Source organism: Narcine bancroftii, chromosome 1 (genome assembly GCF_036971445.1).
Source record: "Narcine bancroftii isolate sNarBan1 chromosome 1, sNarBan1.hap1, whole genome shotgun sequence".
Lineage (NCBI taxonomy): Eukaryota > Metazoa > Chordata > Chondrichthyes > Torpediniformes > Narcinidae > Narcine > Narcine bancroftii.
Genome location: NC_091469.1, coordinates 104595783 through 104614454, shown reverse-complemented (window position 1 = coordinate 104614454; position 18672 = coordinate 104595783). Strand labels below are relative to the sequence as shown.

The 18672-nt window shown below is 46.1% G+C and overlaps 1 protein-coding gene across 5 annotated transcripts in view; it reads left to right on the top strand.

Moving 5' to 3' along the window:
• Nucleotides 1–16204, top strand: part of LOC138762103 (discoidin domain-containing receptor 2-like) — a 132150-nt gene extending 115946 nt beyond the window's left edge. For all 5 annotated transcript variants that reach the window (XM_069935432.1, XM_069935448.1, XM_069935421.1 and 2 more), the window contains 3 exons: nucleotides 8507–8741; nucleotides 11681–11830; nucleotides 12344–16204. In XM_069935432.1, the coding sequence (XP_069791533.1) occupies nucleotides 8507–8741; nucleotides 11681–11830; nucleotides 12344–12484 (526 nt within the window). In that variant the 3' untranslated portion in view covers nucleotides 12485–16204. The remainder of the gene's footprint in view (nucleotides 1–8506; nucleotides 8742–11680; nucleotides 11831–12343) is intronic.
• The last annotated feature ends 2468 nt before the right edge of the window (nucleotides 16205–18672 follow it).

Below are 18672 nucleotides of genomic sequence, written 5' to 3'. Positions count from 1 at the left end.
CTCCAGCAGCCTGCATCCTGGTGTGAGTCCTTTGACCTCGCATCACCTGTAGTTCACCAACTGTGTGTGATCTTCAGCTATAGAACCCCTTGCTGGTCCAGCACAGTGATCACTGTTCTTAGGGTGTTCTCTGCTTGTCCTTCTCAACGATGGGTGTTCTCCCCATTTCTGCCCTGCACCATATAGCTCCTCGCCCAGAGTCTGCAATCTCTCATGAATGCTGACAAATGCAGGCAGCACCATCTTGTGCCCAAACCACGCGGTGGCAGGATTTTAAATAATACACAATCAACTCCTTTAACAGGCCATTTAAAGCCTGTATGAAGCCGTCGGCAATAGGACTGGGCCGAAGGAGCCTGTGGAGGAGCGCTGTCTCTCCACTCCCCGTTCTCCCCGGGTCCGCACCAGCGGTGGCTCTGCTATTACAGCAGCGCTGCCAATTTTTGTTCAGCCTACCTTGTCCATGCTGACTAAGTTGTCTACCCAATCTCATCCCGTATTGGCCAAGATTCATTTTCCTTCTTTGAAGTAGAGGGCAGGTTCTTTGGAGTTAAACAAGAAAATCTGAAGATGCTGGGGTCTTTGGGGTGACATGATTAACATTTCAGTTAGTGCAACACTAATGACAAACTCCCCCACTGTCTGTAAGGAGTGTGTTCATTCTCCCATGTCCATGTTTGTTTCCTCCTGGCGCTTTGGTTTCCTCCCAAGTTCCAAGAACATATGGGGTTAATTGGTCACATGGGTGTATTTAGGTTAAAAAAAATAACTTGTATTTATGAGTGGATAATGAGAAGGTCAGCTACATTTTCATACCATTGAATGACACAAAGACTTGGCAATTAAACAGTTAAAATGAAAGAAAATTTGGGCTGTACAGTTAATGTAACGGTTAGCATGACGCTGTTACTGCACCAATGGCCCAGGTTTGAATCTAGCGCTGTCTGAGGAGTTTGTATGTCCTTACAGTGCCTGCATGAGTTTCCTCCAGGTGCTTCAGTTTCCTCCTGCCATTCAAAATGTACAGGAGTTGTAGGGATTATTTGGGGAGCACATGCTCTAGGACAGGAAAGGCCTGTTACCATAATATATATCTAAATTTAAAATTGCAAATGAGTATTTATAGATTAAGCAAACAAACAAAACTATGGAATCTGATTGTAATTTCACCAAATGCATTAAAACAACATGCTTTGCATGGTTATGACATCAGCTCTGGATACCTGAAGGATTATATTTGTCAGAGTTGAGCATAGATTTTGAATGCTATTGAATTATATTTTATCTGGACTCCAGAAGCTAGTGATGATTGACAATATTGAAGAGAACTGCCATCCACTGGATGGCAGATTAAGTCCAGGACACACAGCCGAGTGGTTCAAGACAGGTTTTGAGGAGTGGCTCTCAGTAACATTTCTGTCTGGATTTGGTGGTGGGAACTTGAACTCCCTGAAATGGCAGTTAGAAGCTGCATCAATGGCTGATTTTTTTTTAATCTGAAACCAATGGATGTTGGACAAATGAGGGTGCATTAAGTTCTATTGCAGATCAGGTGTGAGGTCATTGGAACAGATTCATGGGGTTAAATGGAGTATTTCTGTCCATCTGCAACCATGCTGTAAAAAGCATGAACAATAAATGACGCAGCACACAACAGCGATCTCATTAAATGGAAGATAGCAATACCTTGTGTACTCACATTGGTCGCAGGAAATTAAATCTGTAAAAATGCAACCTTTGGAAACTTCACCACGCACATTCTGAGGTGAGTGCAGGCCAGGGCACAACCCTTGGCACTGCTCATTGTACTAGCAGCCTCTGACCTCTGCAGCTGTCTGTGCACATTTTCCCCGTGACTGTACTGGATTTGTGACTGACTAGTTTGTATGTTCATCCTGTGACAACACCATTTCCTCCCATATTGCAATGGGTCATGGGTTAACTAGGTGAGGTTAACTACTCTCTGTATGTGTCACGGTTAGCATAGCAGTTCGCATGCTATTATAGCACCAGCGACTCGGGTTCAAATCCGCAACTGTCTGTAAGGAGTTTATACATTCTCCCCGTGGCTATGTGGGTTTCCTCCTGGTGCTCCGGTTTACTCCCACTCTCCAAAGACATACAGGGTTAGTAGGTTCATTGGATGTATTTGGATACCATGGGCCAGAAGAGCCTGTAACCATGCTATATCTCTAAATTAAATAAAACTAACTCTAATGCAAGTGAGCGGGGAATGATGGACATGTGAGGGAAATAGATGACGGAAGTAAACAAAGGAATAGGATTTGATGGGATTTCTCTGAGAGTCAGCAAACACTTGATGGACTGGGAAACCTTCTGTGTCATAAGGAAATATAAAATATGAGACAGGGTCATTCACAATCAACTGAGTAAGAATTTTTACGTTCAAGTTAGACTACACATACAACTTCCTAATTTTCAAAATTATTTTGAATCAGCTCAGTTGAAATTTATCAATAGGATGTTTCAAGTGGATAATCCTTTGATATGGCCTAATATTGAATTACCTCAGATTAGTGAAAAGAGGATGGATCAATTTATTTATCTATGGAATTCTCAGTTATTAAGTAATTATAATTTACCAGTATTAAAACATTTAATGGAATTATGGAATAAAAAGAATGAAATTGTAGGTAGTCAGGGTAAAATTTCAGCTAAAACTCCTTTGTTTCAAAATGAGATTTTTCCTTTCACGGTTAATAATCAACTTCTGAAGTTGTGGGAGTAGAAAGGAATTAAATTGGTAGAAGATTATTATGAAGCCGGTTATTTTATCTCTTCAAAGAATGAAGGAGTAGTACACTGAAACCTCATTAGAACGCAATTCGTTAATCCACGGAATCGCTTATAGCGTGGGTGTCTGTGGACCCCAGACTTTGCAAATTTTGAAAGATAGATGGATGGAAAAAAGGATGGCTTTGACAGATTATTGATTTGCATTTTGCCCTCAAAATCCAATTCTTTGATCAAGATGACAAAGGCAACCAATTGAAATTATAAATTAACTACTTGGTGCACCTGGCTGACAGAGCCTGGAAGGCAGCTTCAGCAGAGACCACCGAGAACTGCTGGTGCGGGACTTTGAAAAGGCACCTGGCACCCTGGCGGTCGGCACACTGAGTCCCATGCGCTGGTGGAGAGCAGCACAGCACGTGCATCGCTGCCTCTTCTCGACATGCCTGTGGATCCCACTCTATAAGTTGCTGCTTTTCTTTTTTTTTTGAAATTTATTTATAGTATCTCCATACATTCATTTCAAATTGACTTAGTATAATATTACATAATAGATACTAAATAATTTTCAAATTTTCACCACCCCCCCCCCCCCCACCTCCCCTAACCCCTTAGGAAACCACCTTGTGGTGGTTAATTCCCAAAAACCCAAATGGGTGTGGTATAAACCACAAGTGGCATATGACTTTCGGGAGAGAAGTACCACTCCCTCCCCCCACCCAGGCAGACAAAATACACGTATAAACCGAAAAATCATCATTTCTTATATCCATTATCCATAAAACCCCGGTTCATCAATTTAACCAATCTTATTCATAAACTCTTTTTTTTGAAAATCCAAACTTGATATTAAATTTTGCACCCTTTCCACCCTCCCAACACTGAGTTAAACATTGTTTACAATCAATAAAAGTTTTTTTTAATTTTTTTTTTCAAGTCTTCCTGAATTTCATCCACTGAATTAAAACACCTCTGAACATCCCAGTTCAACACCGAATCTTCCATTCTTCTCAGTCTCAAGTTGAATTTGTAGCTTACTTTCAAAAAAAGTTTTTTTCAAATCTTTTAAAATTTTCTGAACATAATTCCTTCAGTCTTGATCTTCTAAAGCATCAATGTTATTCATAAGTTCTTTCTTCTGTGTTTCCCAATTTAATACCAAATTTTCCACTTTGTCAATCTTCTCAATGTTAAGTTGAAATTATTGTTTATTTTCAAGAAAAACTTATTCAAAATTTTTAACTCTTCTTGGACATTGCTCCTTCGACATTAATTTTATAAATCATCAATCTTGTTCATAGTTTCTTTCTACTGAATTTACAAATTTAATAATAAAGTTTCCGTTTTTTCCAATTTTCTCAATATTAAACTGATCTTGTTGTTTAAAAAAAACCTTTTCAAAACTATTAAAATCTGTTTGCAATGTATGCATACTCACAGATAATAAATTCACTCTTCCAATATTCCATCCAAAAAGAAATCACTGATAAACCTTATTGCAGGTCAAGGAGTTCCAGATATATATGTTTATCTTCAGAAAATATTTCAAATATTTCAAATCAACATTCGTCGCCATCTTTCAAAAAGGAGTCCGAAATCAACTTTAATAAGTTCTGTTGTTGAGAAAATTCCAGCACCAACTCCGGCTCTGTCTGGGCAAATAGGTCAAATTTCTTCCAAAGTCAAAGAATGTAATTTTGTTCTGTATTTATAGATAATAAATTCATCCTTCCGATATTCCATCCAAAAAAAATCACTAATAAACTTTAATGTTATCTGGATTTTTAAAACTCACGGGCAACCAATGCCAATTACTGCAATTTATCTTCATAAAACATTTCAAATCAATATTCATCACCATCTTTCAGAGGGGTGTCCAAGGCCAGCTTATCCGACAGTCCAATTAATGAGCTCCGTTCTTAAGAAAATTCCAGCCTTGACTCCGTGGTTCTGTCTGGGCAAGTAGGCCGAGTTTCTTCCAAAGTCAGAGAGTGTAGTTTTGTTCTGTATTTGAACTCTATTTTCCTTAATCTTTGTTGCCATTTTAAACTAAAAACAATTGATAAACAAAACAAAGACTTTTAACAGAAAAGAAATATTCTTAAAACGGGTATTTATATAACTGCCTGGGGGAGACCGGGAATGCACGTCCGCTCCCTACGCCATCTTGCCACGCCCCCCTTGCTGCTTTTCTTCTACTGCTGTTTAGTGAACGAGGATGGCGTCGATGGGCTGCACGCTCGTGATTCAGTTCGGCACTCCCATGTTTCTGGAGGGCGTGATGAGCCACACTCAGCGGCAGCACGCCCTGGCGAAGGGGAAGGATCACCTGGCGGGTCTCTTTCAGGAGAGCAACGAGGCGGAGGCAAACATTGCCACCCTGCAGTTCTGCCACGGCAAGGCGCAGCAGTGGCTGTCTGCCAGCGCCACGTGGAGCTTTATGCTGAGCAGCTGGGTGCTCCAGACGAGTTTGGCATGCACTCGCACCTTGTGATAGAGAGCTGTGACAGAAACACCTGCTCGTGCCTCTGCACCATGTGGGACACGTTCACGCACTCGGACGTGGCAGCAGGGCTGGAGGGCAGATGTTCAAGCACGGCAACAGGCGATTCCATCAGGCCAAGAAGGACGTACGGCCGTATGTCTGCAACTAACTGATGCAGAAGGTGCCGGGCACAAAAGTTATTACGTTAGATGTCCCCGGGCCAATTAGCGTCCAAGTTATATATCGCTTTGATCTGTAATGGCGGCACCTTTTAAGTGGTCATTTTGAAGGAAAATATTGGGGGAAAAACTCCATTTTTCTGTAAAATAGTTGATTAAAATTCAGAATACCAATATTAAAAGAATACTCTTGCTTTCTTTCATTGAAATTGTTAGTTATAGATAACAGATCTTTCGAAAACTGGTAATATTAAGGTTTGATTATCTGTGGGCACTTGACATGTATATATGCATCTGTTCCGTGACTTGAATGTAACGTGGTGTGAAATCTTGGACCCCAACTACCACTTTCTAATGAGATTTTACTGTATGAAATATCTTTGAGTATTCTTTTTTCTTATTATCAAGTTAAGCATTATTATTGGACAATTTTGGGCATACCTTAAGGTTACCTAGATGGTCTAAATTTGAGATTTTACTTACTTCTGGTGGTAAGAAAGGATTTATATCCAAGATGTATGCTTTATTACAGAATAAAGTGCTTAAACCAGATGTTTGTAAATCTAGATTGAAGTGGGAAAATGATTTGGTGGTATCTATCTCTCAGGATGATTGGACGACTATTTGTGAGGATAGTATGACTAAAGTTGTAAATGTAAGGTTTTGATTGGTTCATTATAATTTCGTCCATCAATTATATTTGACTCCGGAGAAATTAAAGAAATATAAATATATTTCTCCTGATTTATGCTTTAGGCGTCATAAGGAAGTGGGTTCTTTTTTACATTCGGTTTGGTTATGAGAGACGATTAAACCTTTTTGGAGCAAAATTAAGGCATTTTTGGAAGTTATGTTTAAATTTAAAATTTCACTTGATCCTGTGATATTTTTACTGGGTTATATTGAGTTTGGAATTAAAATTAGATAAATTTTGAATTGCCTTTTCGAGACTGGCTTTAGCTGTAGCTAGAAAGTGTCTCGCAATTACTTGGAAAAATGAGGCTAATTGGAGTATTCAAAGATGGCATGCGGAAATGAGATCTTGTATTCATTCCGTTAAAAAAAAACATACAAGTTACAAAATAATTATCCTTTTTTGTTAACATTTGGAGCCCGTATATGTGATTTGATTATTATTAATATCTTCTTTCCCATACATTGATGGTGTTGACCCAATCCATGGCAAATAATTGAAGAGTATTATGTTAGTTGTTGATCTCTTCTTTTACTTCTTTCTTTCTTTTGGGGTAGTTTAGAGGGAGGCTGGGAGGGGCAGGTAGGATAGAGTCGGGGGTGGGGGGTTATATGGGATAAAATATTATGTATTGGTTTGCATTCTGTTTGTATGATATAAAATTTTACAAAAAAAATTAGATTACACATTTCTGGTCACATCAGATGTAGGTGCTTTGGGGAGAGTGCAACAATGCAGAGATTTACCAGATGATGCCTGGATTGGTGAACATGTCTTATAAAGACCCTCATATGAAAGTTGACAGAGCTGGTGGATTTTCTCTTTGGAGCGACAAAGGATGAGGTATATAATAGCAGTATATAAGATTATGAGGAGCTTCAATAGGGTGGACAGCCAGCACATTTTTTGCGAAATGACAGTAGTAAATATTAGGGGCCATCTCTTTCAGGTGAGTGAAGGAAAGTTTAGGGAAGATGTCAGAGGTATTTTTCCCTCCATAGAATAGTGTGTCCCTCGAATGCATTGCCGGGGTTGGTGGTAGAGGGTAGTACAACACAGACATTTAAAAGACTCTTAGACTGGCACATGTATGCAAGAAAAATAGAGGTTTATGTGTGTGAGGGAGGGAAGTGTCAGTGTCCAACAATCATCACCCAGCATTGATGGATTCTGGTTGCCCTGATACCAGATGTAACAGAATGTATCATTTAAAGAATGTATCTCAGCTGTTGTGACATTGAATCTTCCTGAAGACAAGAAAAGCTATAGTTAAATACACTCACTATGCTATTGCCTGAAGAACATGTACGTCAACGTACGTTCAATCTATATCAGTGTAATGCACAGCATCTGTACACGTGAGCTGCTTTTATAGCCTGTATGCATTTATCCTGACAAAACGTGCCTAGGCCCAAAACAACATGTGCATAGCACCTGCACTGTGTATGTCCAGGCATGCTTGGACTGACCAAAACTACTTGCTTTGCAGGCAATATAGATATAGATTTAAAATATGACAGGAAATCACAAAAATAAGTTATATCTCAAAAATGGTACTGATAGGAACATTTTTAAGGTGAATTTTTGTGATCAACAGCCCAAAATCCATAAAATACACTCAGGAAGCAGTGTTATTCAGAATCAGAATATATTGTCATGAACAAGTCCTGAAATTCAGTGTTTGCAGCAGCGTCAGAGTGGAAACGTTCATATTATAACCATCTTTCGACATTACTGCAAAAGAAATAAAAATAATAGTGCAGGGAAAGTAAGGCCGTGTCTTTGGTTCATTGATTACTCAGGAATCTGATGGCAGCGGGGAAGAAGCTGTCCCTTTGCCACTGAATGCTCGTCTTTAGGCTCCTGTACCTTTTCCCCGACGGTAGCAAAGTGAAGAGGGCATGGCCTGGGTGGTGGGGGTCTCTGAGGATAGAGGCTGCTTTTTTAAGACACCGTCTCATGTAAATGTCCCCGATGGGCAGAATTGATGGCATGTTCAGCAATTCGTAGATTATAAACTACTATTGGATGCAATGGTGTCTGCTGCGAATATCGTGTAAGGGTAAAAACACAAAATGCTGCAGAAACTCAGCAGGTCAACCAGGGTGTACTTTATATAGCAAAGATAAAGATTCATAACCAATATTTTGGGCTTGAGCCCTTCATCACCTGAGTTTCTCCAGCATTGTATTTATACTTCAATCACTGTGTCTGCAGATGTTTGTTTTACAATCTGTGATCTCATCGTGTACCACCAAAGAATGAAACTGATATATGTTGACATTTTGTGCAAATGCAAGGGTGAGAGCTCACCCCCTGCCAGCTGCATGGCCATGGACTAGCCATGGCCTGTTGCTGGCACATTCGTTCATGGTCTACCCTTGTATCCCTCAGCTACCAGTGCCTCCTGCAGATGATGGCACAGATTGCCTCAGGCATGAAGTACCTCTCCTTGCTGAACTTCGTGCACCGGGACTTGGCCACACGCAACTGCCTGGTGGGGAACCACTACACGATCAAGATCTCGGACTTCGGCATGAGCCGCAACCTGTACAGTGGTGACTACTATCGTATCCAAGGCCGTGCCGTGCTGCCCATCCGGTGGATGGCATGGGAGAGCATTCTGCTGGTGAGTGCATGCTGGGCTCTTTCAGGGCAATGCACTGAGGGCCACATTCTTGAGGCCACAGTGGTTCTGCTGCATGAGAGAGGGTAATGTAGGGCTGCACCAAAGGAGAAGGGAAAGGTGTTTCTGCAGCAGCGGGGATGGGGGGGGGGGGGGGGGGGGGGGGGGGGGGAGAGGGGGGTCCAAGATGGGATGATGGGGTTAGCATGTCACAGAGTGTTTAGAGATCTCACTGCAAAATGAGGCTGGGAAACTACGGTAATTGTACACATTGGTACAAACAACTGTTGGATCAGTAGTTGATGTTTTCCAGAAGATTCTACTCATAATAATTTGGACGGGAGATTGGGCGGGAATATGCACGGGCTGAAGCAGCAGAATGCGGGAAGATGTGAGGTGACAATAGCAGGAAGACAGATTACTGTCTGATGAGGAAATGCATCAAGACCTGGTGACCTTGTGCAGGAGTCAAGGAAAGGAAGGTGCAGCAAGATGTTCTTCAGCCTTTACGATGAGGTGATTTGGGGATAGGAGTAGGGATGTCTTGCTGCTGTTCTACACGCCTTGGTGAGACTACATTCTGAGGACTGAGTGCACATTGGGTCTCTGACTGAGGAAGCCTGTACTTGCGAAGGTAGGAGAGCAGCAAGGGTTCCTCACACTGATCAATGGGCCTGAAAGGAGATTGGCCTTGCTCCAAGAAAGACATGGACTTAGGTTAGGAGAACATTTGTGGTGAATTAGGGCTTTGTGATGGGGTAGGTGGAGGCTTTGTGGCAGGGTAAGTGGGGGTTTTGTGACATGGTAGATGGGGGCTTTGTGACGCGGTAGGTGGGGCCTTTGATGCGCGGTAGGTGGGGCCTTTGAAGCAGGGTAGGTGGAAGCTTTGCGGGGTAGGAGGAGGCTTTGTGGCAGGGTAGGTGGGTGGTTTGCGGCGGGGTTGGTGGGGGCTTTGCGGCGCGGTAGGTGGGGGCATTGCGGCGCGGTAGGTGGGGACTTAGTGGCGCGGTAGGTGGGGGTTTTGCGGTGCGGTAGGTGGGGGCTTTGCGGCGCGGTAGGTGGGGGCTTTGCGGCGCGGTAGGTGGGGGCTTTGCGGCGCGGTAGGTGGGGGCTTTGCGGCGCGGTAGGTGGGGGCTTTGCGGCTCGGTAGGTGGGGGCATTGCGGCGCGGTAGGTGGGGACTTTGTGGCGCGGTAGGTGGGGACTTTGTGGCGCGGTAGGTGGGGGCTTTGCGGCGCGGTAGCTGGGAGCTTTGCGGCGCAGTAGGTGAGGGCTTTGCGGCGCGGAAGGTGGGGGCTTTGCGGCGCGATAGGTGGGGGATTTGCGGCGCGGTAGGTGGGGGCTTTGCGGCGCGGTAGGTGGGGGCGTTGCGGCAGGGTAGGTGGGGGCTGTGCGGCAGGGGTAGGTGGGGACTCTGCGGCGCGGTAGGTGGGGGATTTGCGGTGGGGTAGGTGGGGGCTTTGCGGCGGGGTAGGTGGGGCTTTGCGGCGCAGTAGGTGGGGGGTTTGCGGCGCGGTAGCTGGGGGCTTTGCGGCGCGGTAGCTGGGGGCTTTGTGGCGCGGTAGCTGGGGGCGTTATGGCCCGGTAGGTAGGTGCCTTGTGGTGCGGGCCTTGTGATGCGGTAGGTGGGGGCCTTGTGGTGCGGTAGGTGGGGGCCTTGTGGTGCGGTAGGTGGGGGCTTTGTGTTACGGTCAGTGGGGGGTTTGTGGTGCGATAGGGGAATTGTAGTGCGGTTGGTAGGGGCTTTCTGGTGGGATAGGTAGGGGCTTTTTGTGCAGGGGGGTCATTGTAGTGCAGTAGTGGGGTGTTTTGTGTTGCCGGTGATTCCTTGCCCACTGATTGTCTTTGCTATAGTTTGGCAGATTTGGAGGGACTAGATAGAAAATAATATCCTGATGGGACTGTCATATTCGATGCAGAGAGGATGTTCTTGGGATCTAGGAGTCCAGCACTTGGGCTCACAGACCAGCATAAGCCTTTTAAAATTGAGATGTGCAGAATTCTTTTAACTCAGTGTGTGAACCTATAGCGTTCTGTGCCTGAGAAAGCAGTTGAAGCACATCATTCAATGTATTGAAGGAGGTGATGCACATTGTACAAATGGCTGAATCAATGAGGGATCTGAGGAGAGAGTAGAAACAGACCCTGATCATATTCAACGATGCAGCAAGTTGGATATGCTAAAAAGTCTTCCCTGCTCCAAATATCTGAGTTTTATTCAAAAGTCTTAAGTCTGAGATCTCGAGCCAGTGAGGGAAACGTTGGTCAGAGCCGTGAGTTTCGAAGAGGAGGGAAAGTCGAAAGGTACTAAAAAGCTCAGTAACCACGGGTGAGGTGGTGATTGGGAAGGGGGAATGAAATCGACCTGGGAGATGATGGAACAGAAGTGGAGAGAGGAGCAGTGGAAGTCAAGGTATGAGAAGAAGAATGTACTGCTGGATGAACTTGAAAGCAAACTGATCAGACCAGGTTGAGCTGAGGTTTTTCAGAGGCTACAAAGATTGGAGGTTGGCCAGGCCATAACAAAAGCATAGACAAGGGAGGGGAGGGTTATTGTAGAGGACTCACATACTCCAACACTGTTAATGAGCCCATTGCATTGAACATCATATTGTACTGATCCATATCCCTACTCCGCAACAATCTATCCCTTCTCTTTCTCACACCCATAACCCTCTATTTTTCTTGTATCATTGTTCCTGTCTATGTCTTTTAAATGTCCCCATTACACCAACCTCCACCACCATCCCCGGTAATGCATTCCAGGCACCCACTACCCTATGTCAAAAAACATATCCCTGATGTCTCCTTCCTTTCTTCCTTCACCTTTAACTGATGTCCTCTGGGTTTGCTATTGTCATCCGAGGTAATTTTAAAAAAAGCTGTCCTCCCTATCTCACTCAGCCCCTCAGAACCTCTATGTCTATTATGTAACCATTACAGGGAAAGTTCACCACCGCCAGTGATGTATGGGCCTTCGGAGTGACTCTCTGGGAGATGTTCACCTTGTGCAGGGAGCAGCCGTACTCTCAGCACTCTGACGAGCAAGTCATCGAGAACACGGGAGAGTTTTTCCGGAATCAGGGCCGGCAGGTCAGTTGGGAAGGGCTCGCTAGGTCAGGGTGGATAGTTCCTGTCCGCAGCTGAAAATAACCCATGACCCAAGTTTATACAGTACTTTTCCCATGACTCACTGCCATCTTTTGAATCATGATTCCTCATATAATTGAAAATAAAATCACGCTGGCCAAGATATACACAGCAAGATCCCACGATCTGTTCTTGATAAAGAGTGGAAAATTAGTTAAAGTCTTGCTAGTCAAGTAACAGGAAATCCCCAACCTCCCCACCCAGATCCCACGCCCCTCTCTAAAATATGCCATTGGCTCCTTTAAATGAGAGAGCACCTGTGATGTGATGATGTCTCATCCAAATGGTGACAGTCCCACAAACAGCCATGGATGGCTAGTCTTTGCACCCACTCCTCCATCCCTCCTTTTCCAATTACGTGGGGATCGGGGACACCATCATGGTCATTAATGAGGGAGCTGGGATGGGGTTTAACCATGCATTTCTAACCGCTTACTGCTCTCCCTTCCTGCACAGATCTATCTGCCTCAGCCCATTGACTGCCCCAGCCATATGTTTGATTTAATGATCAGCTGCTGGAGCAGAGATATCAAGGACCGGCCGAGCTTTGAGCAGATCCACCACTTCCTCCAGCAGCAGTTGGCCAATGGGACCTAGGTGTTGCACATTTCTTGTGGCCTCTGCACACCAGCGGATAACTCAAGCTTCTTCGTCGCTGCCACCTCTGGTGCGGGGATTGGCCAGTGGTGGCTGCTTGTGATGAGCTCATCACTTCCTGTCTGACAACCCAACTTCCCATCTATTGACACCACTTGGAGGTCATCAACTGCCTTCCTCCCTGTGGCAACCCGCAAGGGACAAAGCTTCAGAAAGGTGTTAGCATTGGAGTTATTTGGCAAAGTGTCAGTACATTGAGGAAGTGATAACCTTGGGAGAGGTGGAGGCTGGAAGAGCATGGAGTTGGTCAAGAGGGGTGAGCAAGGCCAGAGCTTGATCAAGACTACTTTCCTCTCTCATTCCCTGTGACAATGCCAAACGCTGGTTTTCTTCTTGTTCTGGTGTTTCCTCACTCTAGAAGCTGAAGTCTGGAGGGGACCAGTGACCAGTGCCCTAGGCTGAAGAATGTAGACACTACCCCCAATAACTTGAGATGATACCCATCAGCCAGACAGAGGATGTAGTTGTGATGTGGTCACAGTTTCTTGACAAAACAGATTGTACTTTAAATGCCAAGGACTGCTATGCAATGAGCACTGTGCAATGAGATGTCAACAGTTGAGGTGGCATGTTGCTTTTCTACACATCGACCTTTCTACACAAGTACCTGAAGACTGAAACATTGGCCAAATAATTGATGCATGTTGCTTCTGCAGTGATGTTGCATTCTTTCGGGGCTGGTGACTTCAACGTGAGAGATGTTCACAGATCCTGGATCCCTGTTGTGGAAGCTTGGGAGGGGTGGACTAATGGTTTTTTTTTGCAGTGGGGTGGGGGGGCATTGCATCCATTTCACCAAGCTTTCTTTCCCACTCCCCATTGCACATTCAAGATCCTTGGTGGTGGGAGAGTCTGGGAGAACAATCAATAAGGGGTGGGGGTAAGGAGGTTAGGGAGGTCTGGACCAGACCTGAATGTCAAAAACCAAGCAAAACAAAAGGTTGTCCATTCAGGCCTGAGAGGAGAAGAAATGTCTTCAACTGGAGGGGAATGGGTTTTCGCAGTTCACCACCCAGGTGGGAAGGGGGATGCTCAATAGTGAGGACATTCAAGTAAGGTGTAAATAAAATTTGGACATTTAGAGGATTGAGTTCATGCAGAAAGGTTTAGCTGGTGAGGAGGCTCAGCCAGGAACTTAATGGTGGAACGAGGGGGGGAGGGGGGGCCAAAAGTCTCACTTCAGAGAGTTAGACCCAGTGTGTGTAGATCAGAAGTCCACGTTGCACTGTTAGATCAGGTCAGGCAAAACATTCGTCCTTTGGAACCTGCTCTCTCCTTCATTGAGATCAGGGCTAATGTTCTAACCCACTGCATGGACCAGCCTTGATTCTCAAACCCCTTGATTCCTTTCATTGCTAGAAATCCTTCAATCTCTTGTTTTGGATGAATGAGCCTTCACAGGCAGCTGAGGAAGAGAATTCCAAAAATGTATCACTTTCATTCTAAATGGACTACCCCTTGCTTTTAGACTTCAGCTCCTAAACCCCTCAGCCAGGGAACATTCCCTCCCTGCAGCCAGCCTCTCGAGCCCTCAGTGAATTTGTAAATTTCAAAAAGAGCTGCCATTCTTCTGATCTCCACGTCTAAGTGATGAATGTAAATGGAAGCCTTCTCACGCATGTGTTGCCCAGGTGCTAATTCCAGACTCTGGTTGGGCTCCGTGTAATGAGATACTGCTGGGACCTCTCCCTGACGGTGCCTCAGGAAAGTGCAGATGGCAGAGATCACAAGGAGAGAGAAGTCCTCGATTCCAGGAGTGTGTGGAAACAAGCCACGTGGAGAGAGGGATGGAGATTGGTTTTAGAAGATGGAGGAGAAAGATATCCTGTGGGGTAAAAGACAATGAGGGATATGGAAACCCCATCAGAGGGAATCCTTAGGTTTAAATTTTAAATTTATTAACTTTAAATGAATTTACTACATGTTAGAAGTCAATTCCGGACATTTGAAACCCATGTCACCCAATCAGCATACAAACCCATACATTTTTGGAGGGTGGGAGGAAACCAAAACACCCAAAGAAAACCCACACAGGTCACTGGGCGAACATACAAATTCCTTACAGACAGCACTGGATTCCAACCCAGGTCACTGGTGCTGTAATAGTATTGTCCTAACCGCAACGCTAACCGTGCCGCCCCATCATTTGAGGCATCAAAGAAGAGAAAGAGCTTCCACGTGTTGAGGACAGAACAAAGGGGAAGTGATGTGGGCTTCTGGCTATGCTGGTAGGTTAGTGGGCCCACATGAGATTGAGGCTTGAGGTCAGGGACTGTAGCCATGACAAGAGGACCTTTGGAGAGGGGCAGCATGGGAGATGGAGGCCCCTTGGCTGAATGGCCATCACTGTGGACTCAGACACTGGGGGTCAGGCATCCCAGGGGGAAAGAGACGCCATGAGTACAAGAAATCGTGGGAGCTGACCATAAGGAGTCTGGAAACACCCTTCAGGCTTGGGACAGATTGGGTGACAGTGGCCTCAAAGGGAGAGGATATGTCAGGGTGACAGGACCACAGAGGGATGGGCAGCTCAGGGTGACAGCGGCCTCAAAGGGAGAGAATATCTCAGGGTGACAGGTCCCAGAGGGATGGGGCAGCTCAGGATGACAGGCCACAGAGGGATGGGCAGCTCAGGGCGATGGGTCCCAGAGGGATGGGACAGCTCAGGCCAATAGAGGGCGCAGAGAGAAAGGGGCTGCTCAAGGTAACAGGTCCCAGAGGGATGGGGGCAGCTCAGGATGATAGGCTGCAGAGGGATGGCGTAGGTCAGTGACAGCGGCCACAAAGCAATATGGGCACCTCAGAGTGATGAACTGTAGAGGGGGGCAGAGGGTGACAAGGGCCACAGTGGGATAGGTGTAGTTCAGGGGATGGGACAGATTGCTGGATATTCAAGGACATAGAGTTAGTGCAGGAAAATGGCACCAAGATAAAAGATCAACAAATATAATGAATAGTAGAACAGGTACCGGGGCCAAATTGTCTACTTGTGTTCCTCAGGAGGGGCTGACATTGTGCAGATACACTGGAGTCGTGGGTTTTACTGGTGATGGAATATGAGGTGTGTGAGGGAAGTCACAGGTGGGAAGTGGGAAACGGAGGAGGAGCAGGTGGCCCAGACCCTGTTTCCCACCCACCGCCCCTGCCCCCACCACTTCTCCATTCAGCACCTTCTTTGTGCAGTGACCACTGATAACCTGCCCATCCTGAAAACTATTGGTGGTTGCCTCCTTTTGGTAAGTGGACATCCTTGCTCTTGGGCAGAGAATTACAAAGCTTAACTACCATTCAGGCGAGAAATAAAAAAATTACTCAGCTTTGTCGCCAATGGCCAAGCCCAGATGTTGAAGTCACAGTCCTGGTTCCAGATGGCAAACATCATCCTTGCATTCAGTCTGCTAAACCTCAGAAGGATTTTGTCAGTTTCGATATGATCATTCTTCCAAATTTCAGACAACGAGGCCCCTTCAGCTTCACTTCTCATTGGACCATGCCCCCATCAATCTGGTAAACCTTGGCCACATGCCTTGGAAGTAGAGAAGAGATAATAGTTGTACACAGTTACTCATGGTGCATTTTCACCATGTCATTTCAGTGAGACGTCTTTTCACTTGTACTCAATTACTTTTGAAATAAAGACTGACATGGAGTTTGCCTGTTTCACTGTGTCAGACTTTCATGTAAACTCTCAGTGACACATGGTGAGGGCATGCCTGGCCCTGCTCTGTCGTCCTTTGGGTGTGACCTGGGCTTCTTCAGGAGGGATAATGGAGGTGGAAGCTCATCAAAACTGACATGGCAGCCAAATAAAGACAGACAAATTATGTAAATGAAATAACCAAAAATATCATGTAAAATATCACACACTCATCTGGGCTGTGACAATTTGACCTCAACTGATATGTCTGATGTTTATATTCAATTTTCTCCTCATTCTTTCTCTCGTCCTCTCTCCTTTTTTTCTCTCACCCCCTCTCTCATTTCTCCTTTCTTTTCTTCTTTGGCTTGGCTTAGCGGACGAAGATTTATGAAGGGGGTAAATGTCCACGTCAGGCTGCAGGCTCGTTTGTGGCTGACAAGTCCGATGCGGGACAGGCAGACACGGTTGCAGCGGTTGTAGGGGAAAATTGGTTGGTTGGGGTTGGGTGTTGGGTTTTTCCTCCTTTGCCTTTTGTCAGTGAGGTGGACTCTGCGGTCTTCTTCAAAGGAGGTTGCTGCCCGCCAAACTGTGAGGCGCCAAGATGCACGGTTTGAGGCGATATCAGCCCACTGGCGGTGGTCAATGTGGCAGGCACCAAGAGATTTCTTTAGGCAGTCCTTGTACCTTTTCTTTGGTGCACCTGTCACGGTGGCCAGTGGAGAGCTTGCCATATAACACGATCTTGGGAAGGCGATGGTCCTCCATTCTGGAGACGTGACCCACCCAGCGCAGCTGGATCTTCAGCAGCGTGGACTCGATGCTGTCGACCTCTGCCATCTCAAGTACTTCGACGTTAGGGATGAAAGCGCTCCAATGAATGTTGAGGATGGAGCGGAGACAACGCTGGTGGAAGCGTTCTAGGAGCCGTAGGTGATGCCGGTAGAGGACCCATGATTCGGAGCCGAACAGGAGTGTGGGTATGACAACGGCTCTGTATACGCTGATCTTTGTGAGGTTTTTCAGTTGGTTGTTTTTCCAGACTCTTTTGTGTAGTCTTCCAAAGGCGCTATTTGCCTTGGTGAGTCTGTTGTCTATCTCGTTGTCGATCCTTGCATCCGATGAAATGGTGCAGCCGAGATAGGTAAACTGGTTGACCGTTTTGAGTTTTGTGTGCCCAATGGAGATGTGGGGGGGCTGGTAGTCATGGTGGGGAGCTGGCTGATGGAGGACCTCAGTTTTCTTCGGGCTGACTTCCAGGCCAAACATTTTGGCAGTTTCCGCAAAACTTTACACACCCTTTAAATGCCAATTTAACTCCAGATGATTTTGGTCAGAAGTCACCCTGGGGATCACTCAAAATATGCAGCAGTTTCCATGTCTGTGCAAGCCAATGACACTTTCCCTGAGCTCTTCTGATTGTATCATCCAAACCTCACACCATGACCATTGATTGACACCACCTTCCCATTTGATGGTGCCATCTCCAACCCTGTGATGAAACCAAGAGCTGCCCAAATAAAAATGCAGCCATAAGTACACCCAGAATGATTTGGTGAGGAAGATGTTTGAGCTGATCAGCAATGTGGAAGTTGTTTATAAGTTTTCTCCTCATAAATATTTAGTGGACAGATCAACAAACTGTATCATGGCTTTCAAATGAAATTCACTGAGGATCAACCTGATCAACATCATTCCCCTGTCACCAGTACTCTCTCACAGGCCCATTAACACCCCCTGATTCTCCCACCAGCCAACCACACGGGTTCATTTACAACAGCCAATTAACTTACCATCTTGGAGATGTGGGGGTGGTGAGGCAAGGGGGTTGGTGGGAGTAGGGGTGGTGAGGCGGGAAGTGTTGGTGGGGGTGGTGAGGTGGGGGGTGTTGGGAGTGAGGAGGTGAGGCGAGGAGTTGGAGCGGGGGTGTTGGTGGGAGTAGGGGTGATGAGGTGGGGGTGTTGGTGGGAGTAGGGGTGGTGAGGTGGGGGTGTTGGTGGGAGTAGGGGTGGTGAGATGGAGGTGTTGGTGGAAGTAGGGGTGGTGAGATGGAGGTGTTGGTGGGAGTAGGGGTGGTGAGGTGGGGGTGTTGGTGGGAGTAGGGGTGGTGAAGTGGGGGTGTTGGTGGGAGTAGGGGTGGTGAAGTGGGGGTGTTGGTGGGAGTAGGGGTGGTGAGATGGAGGTGTTGGTGGGAGTAGGGGTGGTGAGATGGAGGTGTTGGTGGAAGTAGGGGTGGTGAGGCGGGGTGTTGCTGGGAGTGGGGGTTGGTGGAGGTGTGTTGGTGGGAGTGGGGGTGGTGAGGCGGGGGTGTTGGTGGGAGCGGGGGTGGGTTGGTGAAGACGGGGTGGTGGAGCGGGGGTTGGTGGGAGAGGTGGGTGGTGAGGCGGATGTCTTGGTGGGAGTGGGGATTTGTGGGGGTGGTGTTCGTGGGAGTTGGGGTGGGGAGGCGGAGTGGGGTGTGGTGGTGGGGAGGAATGTTTTCCCTGTTTTC